General features: G+C 34.0%; 2 protein-coding genes across 2 annotated transcripts; both read right to left on the bottom strand.

The window, feature by feature from the left end:
• Positions 1-202: 202 nt before the first annotated feature.
• On the bottom strand, positions 203-8,655 carry LOC128239986 (uncharacterized). The gene is made up of 5 exons (XM_052956468.1): positions 8,584-8,655; positions 7,980-8,222; positions 6,095-6,152; positions 3,785-4,223; positions 203-1,199 (listed from the first exon to the last, which is right to left on the bottom strand). The coding sequence occupies exons 2-5, from the start codon at positions 8,095-8,097 to the stop codon at positions 795-797; spliced, it is 1,020 nt and encodes a 339-aa protein (XP_052812428.1). The 5' UTR covers positions 8,098-8,222; positions 8,584-8,655; the 3' UTR covers positions 203-794.
• On the bottom strand, positions 8,172-10,482 carry LOC128241261 (uncharacterized). The gene is made up of 5 exons (XM_052958205.1): positions 10,434-10,482; positions 10,155-10,280; positions 9,496-9,594; positions 8,617-8,795; positions 8,172-8,222 (listed from the first exon to the last, which is right to left on the bottom strand). Exons 1-5 carry the CDS (start codon positions 10,480-10,482, stop codon positions 8,172-8,174), a joined length of 504 nt encoding a protein of 167 aa, XP_052814165.1.
• Between the last annotated feature and the right edge of the window lie 11,587 nt (positions 10,483-22,069).

Below are 22,069 nucleotides of genomic sequence, written 5' to 3'. Positions count from 1 at the left end.
GACGATTATTAGCATGCAACATTATAAAGACGTACATTATAATGTTACATCATAAGTACATAATTATACAACATTGTAGAAACGTTTATTATCGTTCAAATTGTACATTAGTACATTATCATTCAAAATTACATAGAAGTATACTATTTTAAAACTTATCAAGAAGAACATAATCATTCATTATTATACCGAAGTGCTTTATCAGTCAAACATATAGTACAAAACCGTTCAAAATAATACAGAAGTACAAAATCATTCAAAATATATAAAAGGATACTAGGATCATAAAAAATATACAGAAGTATATTATACTTCAATGGCTTCTGAGCGATTGCCCCCGAATTTTTTTAGATGACAATGATATCGACGTCGCTACCAAAGCTGTGACAATATCTCGACACATTGTTACAGTCTAGCGGAACAATACGTACATATATTTGCAAAAAGAAAGCAGTATTCAAAGGATGTTATTAAAAAATGCACAATGGTTTTATTATCAATAAACCGCTATATTGTAAAAAAACACACAAACCCGTATTAAGACAATATTTTTTGTTCACAATACAAAAACGAACACACCATTAGGTTTGATTTCAAAGTTTTATAAGTAATTTGTTTACCCACATTATGGCTCTTTCAAATGTAAATAAATGCCTTCGATCTTTTAAAGTAACATTTAATGAACTGTTATCAATAAAGGTTAAACGTTCTTTGCAAATGATGTTACAACATTCATTACTTCTGTATTTGTATGTTAAAACCAGAAATAACTCATATTATCCCATATTTTCTTATCAAGCCGTGGCCAGTTTTGGCATTTCGAATACCATAATCACATTGCTGTACCATGACCCCACGTACAGATGGCGTGTTTGATCATGGACAGACATACAGCGTGAATTCGTTATACCGTTCCTTTTATCCAGCAGCGGGATGACGGTGCCTGACTCAAAGGACACCAGAAAAACAGTGTCGAATCCACACACGTAAACTCGACCTCCAGAGTCCACAGTTATATATGTTGGGAAAGGTTCTAGTTCCTTAACAACCACAACACCGCCAACATGGCCTTCCATGGTGAGGGCAGTCACCGACTTGTTCCCCTTTTCAGTGATGTATATGGTGCTGTGGTCAGGGCCTACTGCCATGCAATTAGGCCACTCGAACAGGTTCTCATCGTCATAGTCTTTTTCAAACTCCTGTAATCATACGCTACACATAATATACCTTCATTAGTAACAATGTTGTTCCAAAATCCAAGCTTTTGTCCTCCTTGCACCGTACACGCGTATTTTTAAAGGGACTCGCTAATTTTATTTTGGCAACACGCTTTCAAACTTGATAAAGATACCTAGTTTTTATATATTGTTAGTATGCACTATGCTGTTTGTGGAGTTTTGTGCTGTTCTTCCATGTTTCTTGTTTGTGATTTTTTGTTTTTGTGTTCTATGTCTTTGGCGTTTACCCAGTGCCATTAAACCGGGGTTATGTTTAAACTTTTTGCTACTGAGCTTGTTTCTTTACTTTTTTACATAAGTATTGGTTGAAATCAGTTTTTTTAATTACATTTTCTGAAAATCACAAACCAGCAACTGTCAGATACGCATTCGAGCATACATTCATAGGAACAAAAGCCCGTTCCAATAAATATCTTTGTCGATTGTAGCCGACAATTGAATTTATTTTAGTGTATAATATCCGTAATTGGGCTTCATATTTTTTATAAATTGAACTTTAGCCAGCTGTATAAAGTAAACACATATTTGAGGAAACTAAAAAAACAATAACGTGTTGCCATTTTTGACGTTTATACATAATTCAGCCTTCATCTAATGATGGCCCCAGTATACTAGTAGTATATATAGTGTGAACACATGAATTTGTGAACACAAAAATAACACACGACACAACACTGCACAAATTTCGCGCCCCCTCAAAATTGCAAAAGAAGAACATAACATATTTGTGCTTATATGTATGTTATGATAAAATATAAGCATAATAAAAGACTATAAGTATCTTCCATGGCCGAGAGCGTAAGATAGGTTCATTCCGACCCGAGCGTAGGGTGTTTTGCGAAAACGAGGTTTACCGAGTTTCCGCAGAACACCATGCGCGAGGGTCGGAATGAACCTATTTTACAGGAGCGGCTATGGTAGATGCTTTTTCTCCCACCTTAGTTTAACAAATTTAAGTAAAAATGTATTTTTTGCTGGAACTCTTTTGTGCTTAGAGAAAATAATTGCGTATGGATATTCGATAATGAGTGGTTGTCATGGATATGCGCGCAGTGTTTCAGATTATGTTAATAGTCAAATCGGTCTTTAAATAGTTCTAAGGAGAGTGAAGTATTATTTCTTGAAGGTGCGTGTAAACTGTTTTATGGTGACATTTGAAGCGATAAAAGATTAATAAGCGTTCTAAATATTGCCACAAGACATGGTTACCATGATGCTACAGTCGATATTCTTCAACAAGGGAGGTAATTACAATGTGGTGACCATTAAAAAGGAGTTCCATACGGGCATTTCATCTTCGCCCGTTGGCAAGATAAGAATTTCTAGCATGGTTAAATTATTGGATCTACTTATCTGAGGTGGGAGAAAATTATATACAAAAGTTAATCAATATCACCAAACATGTTACAAATACTTGACACAAAATGTGCTGATAGTGTTAAATAAGGCACTTCTTGCATGTTGTTCATAAATTAGCTTGACAATACTGAATGTGGCCGCATATCTTACCAACAGAACTATTAAAACTAAATTCTTTGTATGTGTAACTTAAACGTACGCAAATATCAAATGATTTCAACTCGAAAAACATCACAAAACACTTCTTATATTCATTCAAAAATGGCAAAACGCCTTTGTTTAGCGTAAAAGAATGTAACGGTATTCATTGTAATCATGCATTATTAGAAATATATTGATATTGTTTCACTGTTGTTATTTCACTCATAAAACTCCATATTTCATCGAAAAGCAGGAAAAAGCATTTTTTCTGCGTCGTTTTTCTTTTAACAATGAATGCTTTTCGTACTTGTAATTGTATAATTATGAAAACTCCATTTACTTTAAAATATTATAGAAAGGGTAATTCTTCAAAGCATACCAGAAATGCCTTCTACGCTATCCCATATTCCTTGATCGTGTCTAAATAGCAAGAACATTTATAAAATGATAATGCAAATCCGACCGATCCGTTCATGTACATCTATATTTTAAGATAACCAGTGGCTGTCCCCCCCCCCCCATTTCACCTTCCTTTCATTCTACCTTTACCCTTATTCTTCCTTTTAACTAACTGATTACAGACTAAAACAACTTAATATTTACATACCATAGTTTACACCATACGATTATAAATTATATTTATTCGAGTCACTGCAACTTGCGCACCAGCCTAAGCAGCATGACTGACTTGTAGTAAAAGCCTTAAGGCTTTCATCTCAATTCTGTTTACGCTATTGTTTTGTGCATAATTTACATGTTCTTTGTTTCAATGCATTAGATATTTGGTCTTTGTTAACTTTGATTATGCTCAAATTTCTTAAACTAAACAAATTGTAAATATTATATCGAAATAAATATTGTTTAAACCATGATAACCAAATATGATTTGAAAATTCATATCAAACCAAAAAAATATAAAATGTTTTAGTGACAAATATATTATTACTTTTAAATAAGATTGGAATTTGTTTTTAAAATATAAATGTACATGTACGCTAAAAGACTATCGAAATGCGGACATATTACTGTGAAGTAAAATAGTTTACCTTTAACACGTTCCCCTTCATATCCAGTATTCGTACTCCTGGGTCAGGATGTTTGTAAGAAACAATCAAGTTGTCACCACAGGATGCTATTCCTTGGTATATTTTGTTAACCTTCATTTGATTTTCAGACGACAAGTCACCATTTTCAGTCACACGTAAAAACCATACACTATAAGGTAAAGTTACTGCCACACGATTACCAGGTATTGTCGTTAAGCCCGTAGGTCTGGCCCCAGTATCAAAGGCACAATGCCCTACTTGTTTCCCAATATCAACATCAAAACATCGCAAACACGGACGTTTGTATAAATCTACTGCCACCAGGAACCTGTCTCCTACAACAGCCATTGCGAATATATAACCGACTTCCTTTTTCCCGTGTCTGTCCACCAGCTCTATTTCACCTACACACTTGATAGTCGGGGTTTCATCGGGATTGCTGAAATAATGAATCGGAGAAAGGTCTTAGGTAAGGTTATTATTATACATATACATATATACTGTAAACGTAACTATCCCGTTGGCATATTTGATCCAGATTATTTTCAAAAACTTATAACAATACATGTATAATACATCTTTATTTATTACATGCTATACCTTGTTTCCGGTTTCATATATCCATTAAATATGCTTTTTGTACAGAAAATGTGTAATATATCAATATCACTCCGCATGTTTTCAAACATTAAATTGCAAGAAGTAATTGATCAAGCAAGTCATACATATTTAAAAAAAAATACTTAAATATGTTTTATCATAAATATTAATTTAAAAAATATAGTTTATTTTCATATATAGTGTTAGAGAAAACATGCTGATTCATTAATTTCATGAATAATGTTCTTAACGCCCTTGTAATTTTCTTTAGTCAAACTTCTAAAACAGGGTTTCTGATATCACAAATAAGGGAAAATTTTCTCAAAATTTGTTCGTAGTCATTATAATACTATATCGAAGTATAATAGTAGTCTTAAATCGCTGATTGCTAATAGTATTGGTCTATCCAGACTTTTATGGTGACGTTTTAAAGAAAATTCGTAAAACTAAAATGTTTACAGCAGGTGTTGGGCAAATAGACTGAATGCATTGCTTGGATTTTATTTAAACCGTGGATATAACCGTAATACTTTGAAGAGTACTTTTCTCTAGTTTTTTTAAGTTGAATTCCTCAAACAAAATATAAGGTTGAATATAGCGTCCTTACATAGGTAAACTTCCAGTGCTTTGATTTTATGAAAATTGTGAAGATTCAAGTAATCTTTAAAACCGTCTTTGGCTGGCTAGAAATATTCCGGTATGTGACTTATATTTCTTTAAGTATTTTACATAGGTTATCATTTGGAAGAAAAGATTGGCTAATGCATGTCTTTCTTGTTTTTAATAATGTTTTCTTTATTGATTATGATGCTTTTTATTATGAAACTCTATGACATCACGGTCTTAATTAAACCTTTTATTGTCTAAGCAGACTGTATATGATGCTCATAGTTTAAAACAATAACTATTTCGTATCTTTGAAAAGTGTTTGCATTAGGTATAGTACTCTGAATGGTATTCCTCCGTCTGCATATATAATTGGGATCCCTAATCATTGACGTACCTTGTGTTTACCTGTTAGTTTATTATTATTTGTTTTATTATTAAGTTTCCTCAAGTTAATGCATACTTCGATAAATTTAACTTTTACGTTTTTACTTTATTCCGGATTGTTGGGATAAGAGTAAGGTTTGTGCACGCAAACTGGTTAAAACCCAAAATAAATTTACATTTTACTGACCGTTCATATATCAGTGTGTGTATACCACGTGATAAATTACGTCATATATGCTATGTCGGAAGGCAACATATTACTTAAAATGAAGACTTAAATCAATGATAACTTTTACTACATCATTTTAAATAAAACAAAGGGCAGTCTATGCCACTTAAAGAGCACCGCCTTTGTTTTATTTCCGAAATTTGATAAGGTGATTAGTTTCATCAAACACTTCGACAAACCTGTTTAAAAAAATAATGTTTTGACAGTGCTCCGTCAGACGGCGGTATTGTTAAAAGGTTTGTCGAAGGGTTTTAAGAAACTATACTCTCAATCAAACTCGGGTAAAGACCGAAGGCGGGGTTTCGTATGCGGCGTAGACTGCACTTTGTTTCATTTCAAATGGTGAAGAAATAGTTATCTTTGTTTAAAGTATTCATTCGAAGCAAAATATTGCCTTCCGACATACCGTTTATGACGCAATGTATCACGTGGTATACACACACTGTATATCATATATATATATATACATATACATTAAAGGGACTCACGTTCCATCTTTTTTCCACTCACTGAATTCGGGTCCATATATTGATTTGTCTTGTAGGACTGAAAGAAAAAAGTCTAAGTTACACTGCTGTCCCGAACTATGTAATATTAGGATGCAATTGGAAAAGGAGGCTAGTCTAACAGTCCTAACAGACTAGGTATAGTTTCTTGATCGAAACAACAAACAAACAAGAGCCCCGATGTTGGGCACTGGAACGCTTACCTGGTATATGTAACTAATAAAAACAAGCATTATGGTACAATAACAAACATAAAATATTCCTTGTAGTTTTTATGATATTTTTAAGGAGTATATTTGTTGCATTTTTAAAAATCTAGGACACAAAACGCTTGACATACTAAAAAAATACATATCATATAATCGAACTTTACCAAAATCTTGTGGTCAAACATATTTGTTTCTAAAAAAAATTTTAATAATAGATGTATGTTCCAGAGTGTAAACGATTTTAAATATGACGCTTTTTCTTATAAATCATGGCAAAAACCTCTTGAAATAACTCTTGAACTAGGGTATCAAATTTGGCAATCCAAGGAAGATTTTCTGGTCATTTATTTTGATTTTGAAATTGATAAGGATTGATGAAGGAATAATTGGCTGGAGTGTGAACAAGGTTAAATATGGCACTTTTGTACATAAGATAAGGGCTATAACCCTTGAACTAACGGTCAGATTTGATCCATATTCAAGTTTGGGCGAATCATTATGGTCATACATTTTCGTTTTTAAATATACTCAGAATTGGTTTAGAAATGTAGTTGCTAGAGTGGAAATAAAGTTCTTATTGCATTTTTGTGAATCAACGGTATGTAACTCTTGACCTACTAATCCTATTTACTCTTAAGCGTTATCAAAGTCTTTTTATCATACATTGTCTTTCTCAATATTGTAATGACTGGTGAATAAATGGCTTGAATGTGCTTGAATGGAAAAGAGTTATATGGCTTTTGTTTATTAATCAAGGCCAATAACTCTTGAACTTCTAAACAGATAAGGCCCATTATCAAACTTAACCGATATCTTATGGCCATGTATTTTGATTTTAAATATGAATAATTCGTAGATTGTTTGAAAAAAAAGTGATACAGTGTGAACAAGGTTAAAGCTCTCAATTTTATAACCAAAGGAAATTATTCTTGTCCAACTGGACATGGCAAAGGGCGTATATAAATGCTAGAGAGTTAACGAACTAGTGGTGGACGACGTTCGACGGACGGATGACAAAGTGCGAATACGAAAGCTAACCTTTGCTCAATTCGTGTTCAGGATGAGCTTAAAACATTAAATATATGACAAGGTTTTCGTCAATAGCCTTTTGATACATATTAAAGGAGACTACAATACAGACAGTATTTGAATTGGTAAGGAATTGGTTATTGAATTTAAATGTAGTTTTTGTAGGTTTCAGTTGCCAGATATGTAAAGCTCATATATTTACTAATAATAATATAATATGATTTATAACAATACAAAACATATATTTAATTATCATCAACCCTCAATTCTATGACAGCAGAAGGGTGCCATGCATCAAGAGGGCCTCCAAACAATGGCAGGATGCTGCACCCTTTTAATGCTGTCTATCTTAGACCCTACGCGGGCATATGCTGTTCTACCTTTTTTCATAAAATCTAGATTATGTATCTGTATGCAGGGAATTTTTCATCTCCACCAAGAATCAGAGTTACATTTTTCGATTTTGGTATTGGTACGTGTTTAATGAAATACCGATGATACCTGAAAGTTAGTTCATGAAAGTTAATGCTATTGTTAAATAGTAATCTTACAGCAAGTTCTGCAAGTCACGTAAAGAACTTTTGAACAATATACAGGGAATATGATAATTCATTTGACAAATTAAATACCGTTCATAGACATTTTGATTGTTCCTTCACTTGATGGAAGCTCCCTCGTTAGAAGTTCAGTTAATTCCCTGCATGTTTCCATTCTCTCGTCAGAAGAAACGATACGACGAAGGTCCATCACGCTTGTCACTGTGGTGGGCCTGGATCTTATTATTATCTTTTGTCCATCTTCAATCCGTTTGCTACTAATTGTCAGCTTCTCGTGAAGTCTTCCTCGTCTGTATCCTCCGAATGCAACGGTCTCTGCAATTAGGCAAATTTGTTTTAATTAATTTACAATTTAATAATATCATCCAGCAAAATGTATGTGAATAAAGAAACTGTTCATGCAAATACCTTAAAGTTCTTAAATATTCTTAATCAAGCGAACTAACTTTTAAAATCAATGAATTTTCCGAACATTCGCGATAAACAACACATTATCATTGAATGTCTGAAGATCAATTTCGATGTTTCATTGCACAATGGTTCTTTACTCCGCTTGTATTATTATCATCTTACCATCTGATCAAATATCTGTTTTAACCTATCATTTTAAGACCTGGTGTTAGAATGTTTTATAAATTAAATCTGCTAAACACATGTATATACTCAAGTCATTGACCAGTTTCCAGCAGCTTTCTCTCGTAACACCAACGTAAACATCAAACAGCTCATGCCCATGGATCAGCCGTATTTTATCCTCCAACGTCACTAGGTTAACAGTTAGGAGGCCATCAATGCTCTGTTCCAACAGATCAATTACTGCCCTGACTGTTTCGCATTGAATCTTGAGTTTCACACATCCTGTTGTCACTGACGTTACTCTTTGTCGTCCTGTATAGTGAATCGTGAAAAATAGGATTATAACATAATTATTTATTATACCTCACTTTTGTCTACATTGGTAATATCCCATTACCCGAAAAAGAGATATTTTGACTATCAGAAACATTTTCAACCTTTTTAACACGTGACCAAGCGAAAATTTACTGTCAGGTCATGTGACCGCAGTGATATTTTGAATGTCATATAAGGGCAATAAAACGGCTTCAATATTTTAGCTAAATCATGACTTGATTGCCTCCCTTTTACACATACAGCAGTGACGTCACAATTCAATGTGTACACAATAACATCCGACGACAGGAACTGTCTGTTTTTTGAAGGAATTTTAGCATAATTAACGGTGGAATTTTGTTCTAGATATAATTATTTTATTATGTTATATTTTGTTTACCTTGTTAAATTCGTTTAATTAAATGAATTAAAAATATTTTAAAACATTTTATGTACTTAATTTTGTTCGGTATAATAAAATAAATATCATATGGCAGCATGTGTGACATTGATATGGTCAACCCTCGAAACAGAAGGCTTACGCCTCGGGTGACATTGTGCTCTCGGGTTGACAAGATCAATGTCACACATGCTGCCATATGATATTTATATAATGTTATATCAAGTTTGTAAGTATGTGTTTATTTATTTGCGATATATGCAAACGGTGTTACTCTACGAGATGTTGACTGCTTACCTTCGAACAATCTTTTGACATAGAATTGTATATGTTCCTTCACATCTTCAGAAGCAAAGAATGCTGCTTCTTCTTGATAAGTGTTTAATGCTTTCCTATCTGTGGCAAATAGATAGAAGCATAAAAAACGAGGAAGCGGTGGCCCCTAAACGATGACTTGAGTAGTTGTGTAAAAATCATCAGCTTGATTCATTTTAGGACAAAACGTGGCCATAAGAGTTTTAGCAAAGTTTCATTAGTTGGTCTTATGACATAATTTTAGAATCGACATGACCAATGATCGAAACTGACCAGAATTGTATGAAGCAACTTCCTAACCAAGTGTCATTTACTTTGGGCCAACACTGTGGCCAGGTTTTGTGCAGTTGTTCCATGTTTCTGGTTTCTTACTGTCCGAAAATGAACCACACTGAACTTGAACTAGAATCTTCAGATAAACATAATGTTCAAGTGTCAATGATTTCCGACCCATTAAAATCATTTGTGAACAATCGAATCCAATAATCCTAAATGATAATCTTTCAACTTTCAATGTCACGTTTGATGTGTTGTAGTTCAACCCGAGTACACTAGTTATTTTAAAATGAATGTTTTGCAATATTTACAAGCATGCTTTAATCAATGCTATATGGGTTGCAATTCCTTCTTAACAAACTCACCCTGAGAAGTGAAAACTGCAACGTCATATTTCTTTACGGCTTCCATGAAAGCAGTTTCGATGTACTTTGAGACCCTTTGCTCATCGTTTTTATTGTAGTGCTTCAGAATAACAACAACCTCAATTTCTGTAAAATATATAAGAACCAAACACGAAGTCACGGTTGAATTCACAAAAAAAACTTTGTTTAAGTACATACACAAAAATATGCTCCCAAACATGTCTGCGTCCAAGATCGCTTTCAACAATGGGTGTGCACTGTTATTTTCGGGTGGTTAACTTTGCGGGACTTTGTCTGGAGAAACGCCCCTGACATTTCCATCAAACATTTTAGACAAACGCGCTAAATGATGTCATATTCATGGGAAATCCTTTACACATTCGTTTTAAAGCGAATCAAGTACAAGGACATACATTGCATCTATTCAAACCCTTTACTTATCAATTGTCTGTGCTTCCCTAAAAGCATAAAATAGATAGACGCATTTATTGATAGAAAGTTTAATGCGTATGCACAAAGGTTATTAATATTTCCTGACGTCGCACTGAATTACTCAAAACCGCGTACATGTAATTTATATAAATTCAATAACCTATACTTATATGCTTTCAAAAGTCGAGCATAATGTATTTGTCAGATTACAAAAACTGGTGACTAGCTACATACGAGGTGAATTCAGTATGTAATGCATCAGAAGCAATACATTGTTTACTTCAGAGAATTGATAAAATACCGTGAACAAGCTTAACCTAGTGTCGATTTCGATTTATTTTGTTAAGAATCAGCAATTAACATAAATATGACATTATTGTTCCGCTATATGTTACTAAAAACAGCGCGTTCAAATTGTAAATTTTCAATTGTATTCAACTTGACTCGGTATAAATGATCTTTAGTATTCATTGAAAACACCCTTTAAACCGATTATGTAAATTTATTATAACCAGATATTTGGTCCTTATGTAGTCCGTATACCATGTTATGACGTTGATTTGGAGAACTTGTGGACGATGAACCAAAACAGATAATAAAGAATTGTTTTAAAAAGTCTCCTCTTCTTCTTATCTGAATAAAGTGTATTTGTTTTAGAAACAATTTTTCGAAACAAACGTTTTTCAAAAACTACACAAGTGCTTAGATATCCATCAGTACACTTAAGTACACTTATGAATATACACTTATTATTGCATAAGTCATGACAAGCCAAACTACTGTATCTAAACAATACATACATTTCAAAGTATCTTTTACATGATAATTTAAACTATTTAATATATATATTTCTGTAAAAGAAAACGATACAAAAGCTTTGCCATGACTGTTTGTTTCGTACCAGAATTTTGTAAATTAGAAACACGATTTCTAAAAAGTAACTGATATCAAGTTATAAGCAAGTACATTACATACTGAACGCACCTCGTCTTATAATGATGTTTATATTACCTGGTATTAGCGGATTTTCTTCAATATTCTTCAATTTGTCTTCCATCCATTCCAAGTATGCTATTGCATCGCAATCACCTGAGTAAATTAGAGGGTTAATGATATTACATCAAGTCTGCGAATCTTACGCTTGGAATACAAAACTTTCTCAGGACAAAATGTAAAATAAAAAGAACATACGCCGACTAACGAATTGACCATCCTTTTCCGATTTCTGAGCGGAGCCAATTTGGTATTTGCATCTTGAACTCGGTGGACAAATTTCTTCAAATCTGGACAATATATTTTGACTATTTCCTCCATTCTCCAAACTTTTACAAATTTGATTAATGCAACATCGTATGTGGTCCTGATATGCGAAGTAGATCCCCTCTGACAGTTTATTGTTTGGACATAATAGTGTCTTATTCGCAAGCTCTTCCAAATTGATCAGATCTTCCTCTAGGCTTTCATTAAGCTTACACGCATTTAGAAGTACTATCAAATATGCAGTAAAATCCCAATTGTCCAAATTAGTATGTTCTTCGTAAGGATAGAGCACATCTTCTAAATGTTCACTCCTCAAACATGGGAATAATTGTCTTTTGTTTTTATGTAAGAAGAGGTTAACAGTCCATTTTTCGTCTGGTTGATTGGGTTCTTTAAGCTCTTTTACCCTTTGCAGCAGCAATGCCTTCAGTAAGGGAGTAACACATTCTTTGTACAGATTTTGTATATCTTTGTTGAAGTTTTGCTCCCCTCCGGTGGCCATCATCTGTTAACTAAGTTGATTTAGAATAATGAATAACAATATAATTAGTTTAATCAAATGAATAGATAATAATTGCATCAACTAATCTAACAAGAAAAATACGAATCCTGACTGAGGTGTTTAACATTTTAAATATGTAGTTTATTTAATATAAAGGCGGAAAAGGGCGGAAAACCAATTTAAGAAACATTGTGATTACTACGTTTGGTACATAGCTGATTAAAAGCATATCTTAGTGTTGCGTGAGGGTTGTCCTACGGGTAGCGGCCTAGAAAATAAGCGTAAAAGAAACAGAAAATTATTGATTTCAGTGTAAGATCGTATTTAATTTTACTCGTGATCACAGAAAAACTGTATCTTCACTCGTGGATTCGTCTCTCGTGAGCATATATTTTTCTATGACACTAGTCACATCCCCGATTGTCAATATTCCCTGCAAGTAGACAGCACACATACTGGTATTTATTCAAATGGGCGTTCGAAAACCATAAATTATCTATCGTTTTTTGGATGGAACCCCAGCCTAACACAAAAAGTGTTTTGATAGGCGTTCACACCTAGTCACAGAATTTAATGGTCGCGAACCAACGTGATTCTGCAAGTAAAATACACCTCACATTCGGTGTCGACATAATGCTTGCCCTTCAAGAAGTTCTTAAAAGCAACATTTCCTCTATTTAGCTAGCCTTTAATGGTGTGTACATTGCATTATTGTATGAATTTTGAAGTTACTCATGATATAATTATATATATATGAAGGTAAATGAATTATATTTTGCCGAACTTTTTTCTTGGATGGATGGATGACTCAAACGATGCGGCTATGTCATTGTTACAGGCTATGTCCTCGGCCATTTTTATCGAAAAAAACCTCGGATGCATTTGGATGGTTTACATGCTCAAAAAGCGGTACGTTGAAGTCCGCTGCATGTAGATCGGGTAGTTATTTCATTTAGCAGTTAAACTTAATGACTTAACTCTTGGGAATCTTAGTTATGTTTGCAAAACTACACTTCACTGGCAATCAATTTAAACTTAGATCAATAAATACAACTCTAAAACACTTCATTTAATTAATGATTTAATTACGACCTACTTCAACTGATGTACCGGCATACATCCGAGGTTGTTTTCGATAAAAATGGCCGAGGAGCTCCTAATGTAAACAAATGATGCTAGGAAAAATCGTGTTTTAATGGTTTCCTGGTGTTTGATCAACAGACAAATATGTTCATGATTTGTGAGAAAATAGTGTTGAAGCAGATTTCTTTTCTGCAAATTCATACATAGTGGTAAACAGGAGTAATTTTACAATTAACAAAAAGGGAATTTCGTACCGGTCGAACACCATTCAGTGTGTCCTCTGTTACCATGTTGTTTTCCAATACGGCGACATTATTGTGTTATAAACATGCATATATTTATACCTTTACCAGCAGTTCTCGACTGTATTCCTTGTTGATGTTATAACAAATGTATGCTTATTTTTGCGCTTGCCATGTACATACACTTGTCATATATAATAAAACTGCATGTGTTAGGAGATGAACATATGTACACGTCCTAATAAAAGTATCTTTTGTTCTGTTTCTTAGAAACGCATTTGATTGTCTTTTTGTGGAGAACGGAACTTTTGTTGTGCACGCAGTGCTACAGGTAGATATATCTTTCTCACACCTCAGATAAGTTGATCCAATAATTTAACCATGCTAGAAATTCTTGCCCATAGGCAAAGAAAAAATGCCCGTATGGAACTCCTTTTGAATGGTCACCACATTGTGATAACTCGCGCAGGGTGTTTTTGCGGAAACTTGGTAAACCTCGTTTCCCCAAAACACCCTACGCTCGAGTCGGAATGAACCTATCTTACACTCTCGGCCATGGAAGATACTTATAGTCTTTCGATCTGTTCGTTCCACTATTTTGTCAATATCAGTCATTGGACTTGAAAGATATGATAAAAGAACGTTGTCATAACTTCACTGCTTCCATAACGTTGATGGTTTTCATAATCTGCCGACAATCAAGTAAAACAAATAAACTTTGAAACCATTAAATGGGTATTTAAATAACCCACATAAGGTAGGTTTTTTTTATCAAGGATTGTCAAATCATTCAATGCAAAAAACACCTGACACCGACCACCGTTTAAAGCATCGGTATACATGAAATTGAATCGAGTTTAAACGTCAGCTAGCTATAATTCAATAACTACTATGATATTTGTCAAACCACAACGTACAATCTGATACGATTCATGATTCAACTGTACTGAATATTCGATAATAACCCAATTATGCCTGTCGGTGTATAACAATATTACGAAAATTAAATGATTAGAGAAGACTTTAAAACCCCAAAAACGGTTATAAAGGCATTCGATATATGCAAATGGTTTGATTGGCAGTAGAGCCTAAGCGGCTGTTAAAGATGCAAATGTAGCACCCAAACCTCAGCGACACGCTCTCCCTGATATAATCAAAGCGCTGAAAGCGCTGCAAGACTGTCGGTGATGTTACTGAAGCAAGCAAACACTGCCGCTACGTTCTTTCAAATGAAACATGATCAAATGATTTCATATAAATGATGAACATCTTTTAAGGTAGATTATAATAAGCACAAATATATTGGCTCTACTTAATTATGTATCTAATGGCCTTCAAAAATCTTAATTCAAGTTTCCTAAATGTTAACCGCTTTAAATCAGTTAAATGCATATTCATTATGTTAGAAATGCTTAAATATATGCTATTTGACGTCGCTTCAGTAAGCAATTACATGCCTTCATTTCATTAGGGTTTGTTGAAGCCAATGACTTTAAAATGCAAATACAATACAAACTATACCCAAGATTCAGAGGACATAATAAAAATATAACATTAAAATGATTCTCGTTCAAGCCTAAAAATGCCCCCACAACTCCTATCAACAGATTCCACATATCTACAAAATTTGTGCTCTTTTTTGGTTACTTTCTTTGATATAAAAGTGAAAATATATATGCATGGTGCTGTGACGTAATACAAAAAAACTAATATCTGGACAATTGAATAAAATATGCATGGACCGAACTGACAGCTGGTTTTTCATTGACTTTGAGGCAGTTTTTAAATTTTAACAATTCAAATTATGAGGGTAGTTGGTACAGTTTTCGATCATATTCAAATGATGGCTGATATTTGCTTATAAACATGTATCCTCTTAGCAGAAGGGTATAAGTAAATGACATAGTTTTAATGACCAATATTGGAGTTGTGACCTTGACCTCAAAATCCAAAGGGTTCATCTCCTGGTCACCACAACCTAAATTTCAAGTTTGAAGGCATGGGTGCAGGCTTTACCGAGTTGTCACACAGGCAAGCTTTTTGCGTTCAATGTCTCTGTGACAAATCATTAGGGTTTACCTACTGGTCAGGCCCAACCTCGAAATTGTTGAAGGCCATGGGTGAAGGCTTTGTCCAGTCATTATTAGCACAACCTTTAAGCATTCATGGTCACTGTGACCTTGAATTTTGACCCAATGACCCCTTAAATCAATAGGGGTCATATTATGGTAAGGGTTAGCCTCCATGTTGAGTTTGAGGGCCATAGGTGCAGGCATTGTCGACTTATCAGTCAGACATGCTGTAACACCTTCCTGTTCAAGGTCACTGTGACCTTTGACCCAATTAACCCTAAAATCATACAGGGTCATCTACAGGTTAAGCCCAACTTTCATGTCAAGTTTGACAATAGGTCTAGGAGTTGTGGAGTTACCACCTGGAAAAGCTTTGGTCTACTGGCTGACATATGTGCAAAGCAATATACTCCTCTTTTTTGAAGGGGGCCTAATAAATTGAAATTGATTTAATATTTCTGTTTATTATTTTAATTAACTTACATTACATACAACAAGTACCATTTTGATAATTTTGAATACTCATTTGGGCATGTACATGGGTTTTGGTCTGATGATGAACCAGAAACTACATAGTGATATTCCCTCCTATCAATTCTAAATTAAAATAACCATGAGAAAATAAGCATGTTTTCACTGCACCATGAATAAATATGTCAAACAAAATAAATGTCAAGTTATTCATGATTAATTTCACACTGTTCTTTTGATGATTTACGTGCATTCCTGACTGCAGGTTTTTCCCATTTTCCCACACAGTTATTTTATATTGGCATAACAAGGTTAGATCTTGAGTTGGGTTTTCATTGCTGGACACTATCTCTTTGTCTCCACAGAAAACAAACTGGTGCAAATTTCACTGTGACACCTGCAAAAAAGATATTATATTCTAACTGAACTCTGCATCAATATTCAATTATTTTTATTGGATTTAGGAAATGTCTTTGTTTTAAAGGGTTTATATAACTTAATGCATTTTATTCAATTTAATGAATGATCATGCTGAATTCTTTGACATTGATAATGATGGATAAAACAAACAAGAGCTGTCACAGAGACAGCGCGCTCGACTATTCCGCCGCTTTTCGGTGTATGAATTGAAAAGTTTTGGCGAAATATGCATGGATCACTGTTAGATTAGATTTCAATACAATACATGATGTGCTGAGATATTTACATAAATTGAATGGAAAATATTAAAGGTGGTACGCAAACTTTAACGTAAATTCTAAGTCGAAAAAGTGGCATAATTTTGTCAAAATGCTTGATAGAGTTACCTCCTCCTGTGTACAGGTTGAGGGTATGATGGTGAACAAGCGTGAAAAGTTTCAAAGCCAGATGTCAATGGACTTTGAAAATATTTGAGATGGATTGCAAACTTTAACGTAAATTCTGAGTAGAAAAAGGGGCATAATTTTGTCAAAATGCTTGATAGAGTTACCTCCTCCTGTGTACAGACTGGGGGCATGATGGTGAACAAGTGTGCAAAGTTTCAAAGCCAGATGTCAATGGACTTTGAAAATATTTGAGGTGGTACGCAAACTTTAACGTAAATTCTAAGTTGAAAAAGGGGTATAATTTTGTCAAAATGCTTGATAGAGTTACCTCCTCCTGTGTATAGGGTGGGGGCATAATGGTGAACAAGTGTGCAAAGTTTCAAAGCTATAGGTCAATGGACTTTGAAGATATTTTAGGTGGTACGCAAACTTTGACATAAGTGGTTACGCCGACGCCGACACCGACGCCGACGCTCGGGTGAGTAGGATAGCTCTCCTTATTCTTCGAATAGTCGAGCTAAAAAGGCATATGATTTGTGTACGGATTAAACATTATTGAATTAATTGTAAATGTGTTCTTTAATTAATAGACAAGTGGCAACAATTTCCCCAGTCAAAAAGCACCTAAATAATGCTTGTATATCTGCAGCTTAATCATTTGCATTTTTTTTTTGCTTTGATCTTTTAAGTCAAATTAATTAGACATGATAATGCATTAAAATTAGAAATATTTTTTGGGCATCAATCTATTGTGTGTGCCTTCAATCTTGAAATAAATTTCTTCTCAACAGAGGATCAATTTATCATTTTTTTTTAAATAAAAACCAAGAATTTGATTATGACATACCTGCATAGTTAGTGGTCTCCATAACTGCTCAGAAATGCTCTCTATGACAAACAAAGTGCTGGTGTATGGCCAGGGAATAGTGCTGCTCCAACCAGTAGCGCAACTCTTCCTACATGCGGACAAGCTCCTCAATATGGTTTCTGCCATGGCTGTGATAACAGTATGTAACAGCCCTTTTCTACTTTCCAGAAAATGAATCTTCCAATCTAAATTACAAATTTAAGAACAAATTTATACATATATGCACATGTAACAGTGTGTGTATACCACGTGATCAATTACGTCATATATGCTACGTCGGAAGGCAACATTTTGCTTAAAATGAAGACTTAAATCAAAGATAACTTTTCTTTTACAACACCATTTTAAATGAAACAAAGGGCAGTCTATGCCGCTTAAAGAGCCCGCATTTTTTTTATTTCCGAAATTTGATGAGGTCATTAGTTTCATCAAACACTTCGACAAACCTGTTTCCAAAATAATGTTTTGACAGTGCTCCATCAGACGGCCGGATTGTGAAAAAGTTTGTCGAAGTCTTTAAAGAAACTAAACTCGCAATCAAACTCTGGTAAAAGACTGAAGGTTGGGGTCCGTAAGCGCCGTAGTCTATGCTTTGTTTCATTTCAAATGATGAAGAAATAGTGAAGTTATCTTTGTTTAAAGTCTTTTTTCAAATCAAAATATTGCCTTCCGACGTAGCATTTATGACGCAATTTATCACGTGGTATACACACACTGTGTAATGTTGTTAAAAACAAATCATTTAGGTGCCACAACACTATAAAATATTAGGTGAGAATTGAGCCAAATCACACTTAGTCATTTAAAGGGACTGTACACCTGGTTGGCACCAAAACAAGTTTGTTTTTTCTGTAACCAATCTCAGGACAATTATTTAATAAAATGTTTAACTCCTTGATATCATAATTTAAAAAAAAATATATAAAAAAAAATGAGTCAGAGGCCGGGTTCGAACTGGGGTCGCCGAAATTGCATTCCAGTGTTGTATCCACTGTGCTACGAAGGTTTACTCTACGCGGTTGGAATATTTAAGCTATATACCTAACTTGGTTATACCACATGATAACATCGACTAGCCAATCACGCAGAAGGAAAGAATTCTACTAGCTAGACATAACTACTAATATTTTTAATGGAAAAAAATAAGAAAAAACTGCAAAAAAGAAATTAATTGTAAACTATGTGGTACTTCCGTTAGTAAATTTCAATGCACTGTATATCAAAATATCAAAATCAAGTTTATGTCGGTTTTCGACAATTTTCACTTTTTTTCGCTATTTTATCATACGGTGTACCCATTATTAACGTGTTATCAAAGACAACTTTGATGGTAGGTTGTTTTATTCTGCAAACCTACTACGAATCTATGAGAATAGGTTGAGGTCATTTAGTCCCCAAGGCCTCTAATCATTCGCTTTACCGGATAAAACTGCGTTAAATCAGTGCCAGCTATCCTGAGGGAAACTTCGGAGGGAACAGCCCCCCTTAAAGCTGCACTCTCACAGATTTACCGTTTTTACAACTTTTGTATTTTTTGCCTTGGAATGACCAATTTGCGTAAATATCTGCAAACCTGAGTGATATAAGAATGCTGACAAAATATTACATTCCAGTCTTTCGAAACATTTCAGGTCGAAAACTAAGGTTTTTAACTTAAGCGTTACTAACGGTTTAAGAAAAATGCATAAAACATTTGGAACTTAAATATAAAAAAATTCTGACTAATTTATTGTCAACTATCTTATATCAATGGTTTACATGCATTTTCGCATATATTGGCTTGTTCCAAGACAAAAATAAGTTGCTGCACTCTCAGTCACAGATTGAAGGTTTTGACAACTTCTTTTACTTTTAAGCTTGGAATAAGCTAATGAAAAACAGTATGAAAACTGATGATATAAGATTGCTGACAAAAGATAAGATCATGTTTTTTTATATTTACATTCGTAACTAATGGTTTTATGGTAAAAAGCATTACTAACGCTTTACTTATAATCTGTGCTGCACTCTCACAGATTAAAGGTTTTGACAACTTTTTTCATGGTTAAAATCATTACTTATACTTTAATACTGATAATGAGATTTTTATCATAAAACATCATCTTTTGACCATATTAAAATAAGAAAACAGTGATCCAATTTTTCAGCTGTCTTTTTTTACTTCAAATTAAGATATGAAAACAGCAATCCACTTTTTTCAGTTGTCTGTTATGACCAGTGTTTAGAAATTCGCATAAAAAAAATCATTCCAAGACCAAGAAATAAAAAGAAAGTTGTTAAAACAGTCAATCTGTGAAAGTGCAGCTTGAACTGTCAGAACATTTAAAGAGATATGCATTATCAGCCAAGTATGGACCTTAGGATTCACATCCAGGCTTCACAACTAGTACATTCATCAGCTTTATTGAACCAGGCACATTTACATTGGTAGACTAGCATTTTACCATTCTGTGCTGGCCAGTAAAGTTCTCAAATGAATTAGAATTCAAAATGTATATATACCTGTGTTCAATTTTTTTTGCCTACTCTGTTTCAACTGAATTTCCTAAACGAATGAGAAATTTCAAAAATAATTACAATATCTCAGCAAATACCTGCACTTACGTGTTTCTTGCGCAATCTGTCAGCTTTGGTAGGCTCAGGTTTCACTTGAACCATCTCAATACTTATAGTCTTCTTGTCTGATGTATTGCCATCCTATTTTTAAGACAGGTCAGGGAGCCATTTAAGCTTTGTTCCAGTTGATGTTAACAATACTAGCCTTGTAGCTATGCACTTTTCAATCTGAAAGTTTACAAAAGAACATGGCTGTAATATTTAATAAAAAAAATCATAATTGTCAACCCCGGGATGATGGGTTCTAAAATAAACCTGTGAGAAAAGGTGCTACTGGTATGGTGCTTGAACCCACGACCATGTGAACACTTGCATGGAGATATATCAAACTGAGCTAACCAGGTAACTGATTTTTAGGCAGTTCCCAGCTTGGCTTTACAATTGACTGGTGCATTATGCATTACAAAGACAATAAATCAAACACTTGAAAACAGTGAATTATTTGAATCTAGAAAAAAATATTAAATCTAGAATGCTTAGACCAAGTTGAGATTGATATCTTATATCAACACAGTGCATAGACTCTATACACTATATGGATATGCTCGATACACCGTGACAGTACATACACTGGTGTTATATTCTATACCAGTATATACTGTGCACGGTATATATTCTATTCATTCTCAGAGGTGTTGAAGCAGTGCTTCAACACCCCTGTTCTCTATACAATGTATACAGCCAGAGATTTTGAAGATTTACTTCAACTCCTCTGTTATAGTCTATATACATTGTGGAAGCGTGCACTATACTCTATTCATTGTCAAGAGGTGTTGAAGCAGTGCTTCAACACCCCTGTTCTCTATACAATGTATACAGCCAGAGATTTTGAAGATTTACTTCAACTCCTCTGTTATAGTCTATATACATTGTGGAAGCGTGCACTATACTCTATTCATTCTTAGAGGTGTTGAAGCAGTGCTTCAACACCTCTGTTCTCTATGCAATGTATACAGCCAGAGATTTTGAAGATTTACTTCAACTTCTCTGTTATAGTCTATATACATTGTGGTAGCGTGCGCTATACTCTATTCATTTTCAGAGGTGTTGAAGCAGTGCTTCAACACCCCTGTTCTCTATGCAATGTATCAACCAGAGATTTTGAAACTTTACATCAATTCCTCTGTTATAGTCTATATACATTGTGGTGGCGTGCACTATTCTCTATCTGTAAATTTGAACCTGTGTTATAGTCTATATACATTGTGGTAGCGTGCACTATACTCTGTACTCATTCTCAGAGGTGTTGAAGCAGTGCTTCAACACCTCTGTTCTCTATTCAATGTATACAAACGGAGATTTTTGAACAAAAAATGGAGAAAACTGCACAAAAATAATTTTGATGAATTTATGTCATATCAGGCAACATATTTAATATACTTAAATCATAGAACAATTATATGGCGCAAAAAATGATTTTTGGGGTAAAATGTTGGAAAAATTAAATGAAAATGACAATTTATGAATTTTGCCAATAACTCTGCCTTATTTTGCAATAAAAACACCAGAACTACTGCAGCTAACATATATCATTTAACATTATTATATATTATATAGAAACAC

The sequence above is a fragment of the Mya arenaria genome, chromosome 7, assembly GCF_026914265.1.
Source record: "Mya arenaria isolate MELC-2E11 chromosome 7, ASM2691426v1".
Lineage (NCBI taxonomy): Eukaryota > Metazoa > Mollusca > Bivalvia > Myida > Myidae > Mya > Mya arenaria.
Note: the sequence above shows the minus strand (reverse complement) of the source record. Positions and strands in the feature narration are given on the sequence as shown.

What these genes read in the sequence shown, in the direction of transcription:
- LOC128239986 (XM_052956468.1), bottom strand. Translation starts at nt 8,097, where the DNA reads ATGGACCTTCGTCGTATCGTTTCTTCTGACGAGAGAATGGAAACATGC. An exon ending in AATCAAAATGTCTATGAACG is followed by an intron (nt 6,153 to 7,979) that starts GTATTTAATTTG and finishes TTTTTCTTTCAG; the next exon opens with TCCTACAAGACAAATCAATA. An exon ending in GAGTGGAAAAAAGATGGAAC is followed by an intron (nt 4,224 to 6,094) that starts GTGAGTCCCTTT and finishes TCATTATTTCAG; the next exon opens with CAATCCCGATGAAACCCCGA.
- LOC128241261 (XM_052958205.1), bottom strand. Translation starts at nt 10,482, where the DNA reads ATGTTTGATGGAAATGTCAGGGGCGTTTCTCCAGACAAAGTCCCGCAA. An exon ending in TGTCAAAAGATTGTTCGAAG is followed by an intron (nt 8,796 to 9,495) that starts GTAAGCAGTCAA and finishes TTCACTATACAG; the next exon opens with GACGACAAAGAGTAACGTCA. An exon ending in ATGAGCTGTTTGATGTTTAC is followed by an intron (nt 8,223 to 8,616) that starts GTTGGTGTTACG and finishes GCCTAATTGCAG; the next exon opens with AGACCGTTGCATTCGGAGGA.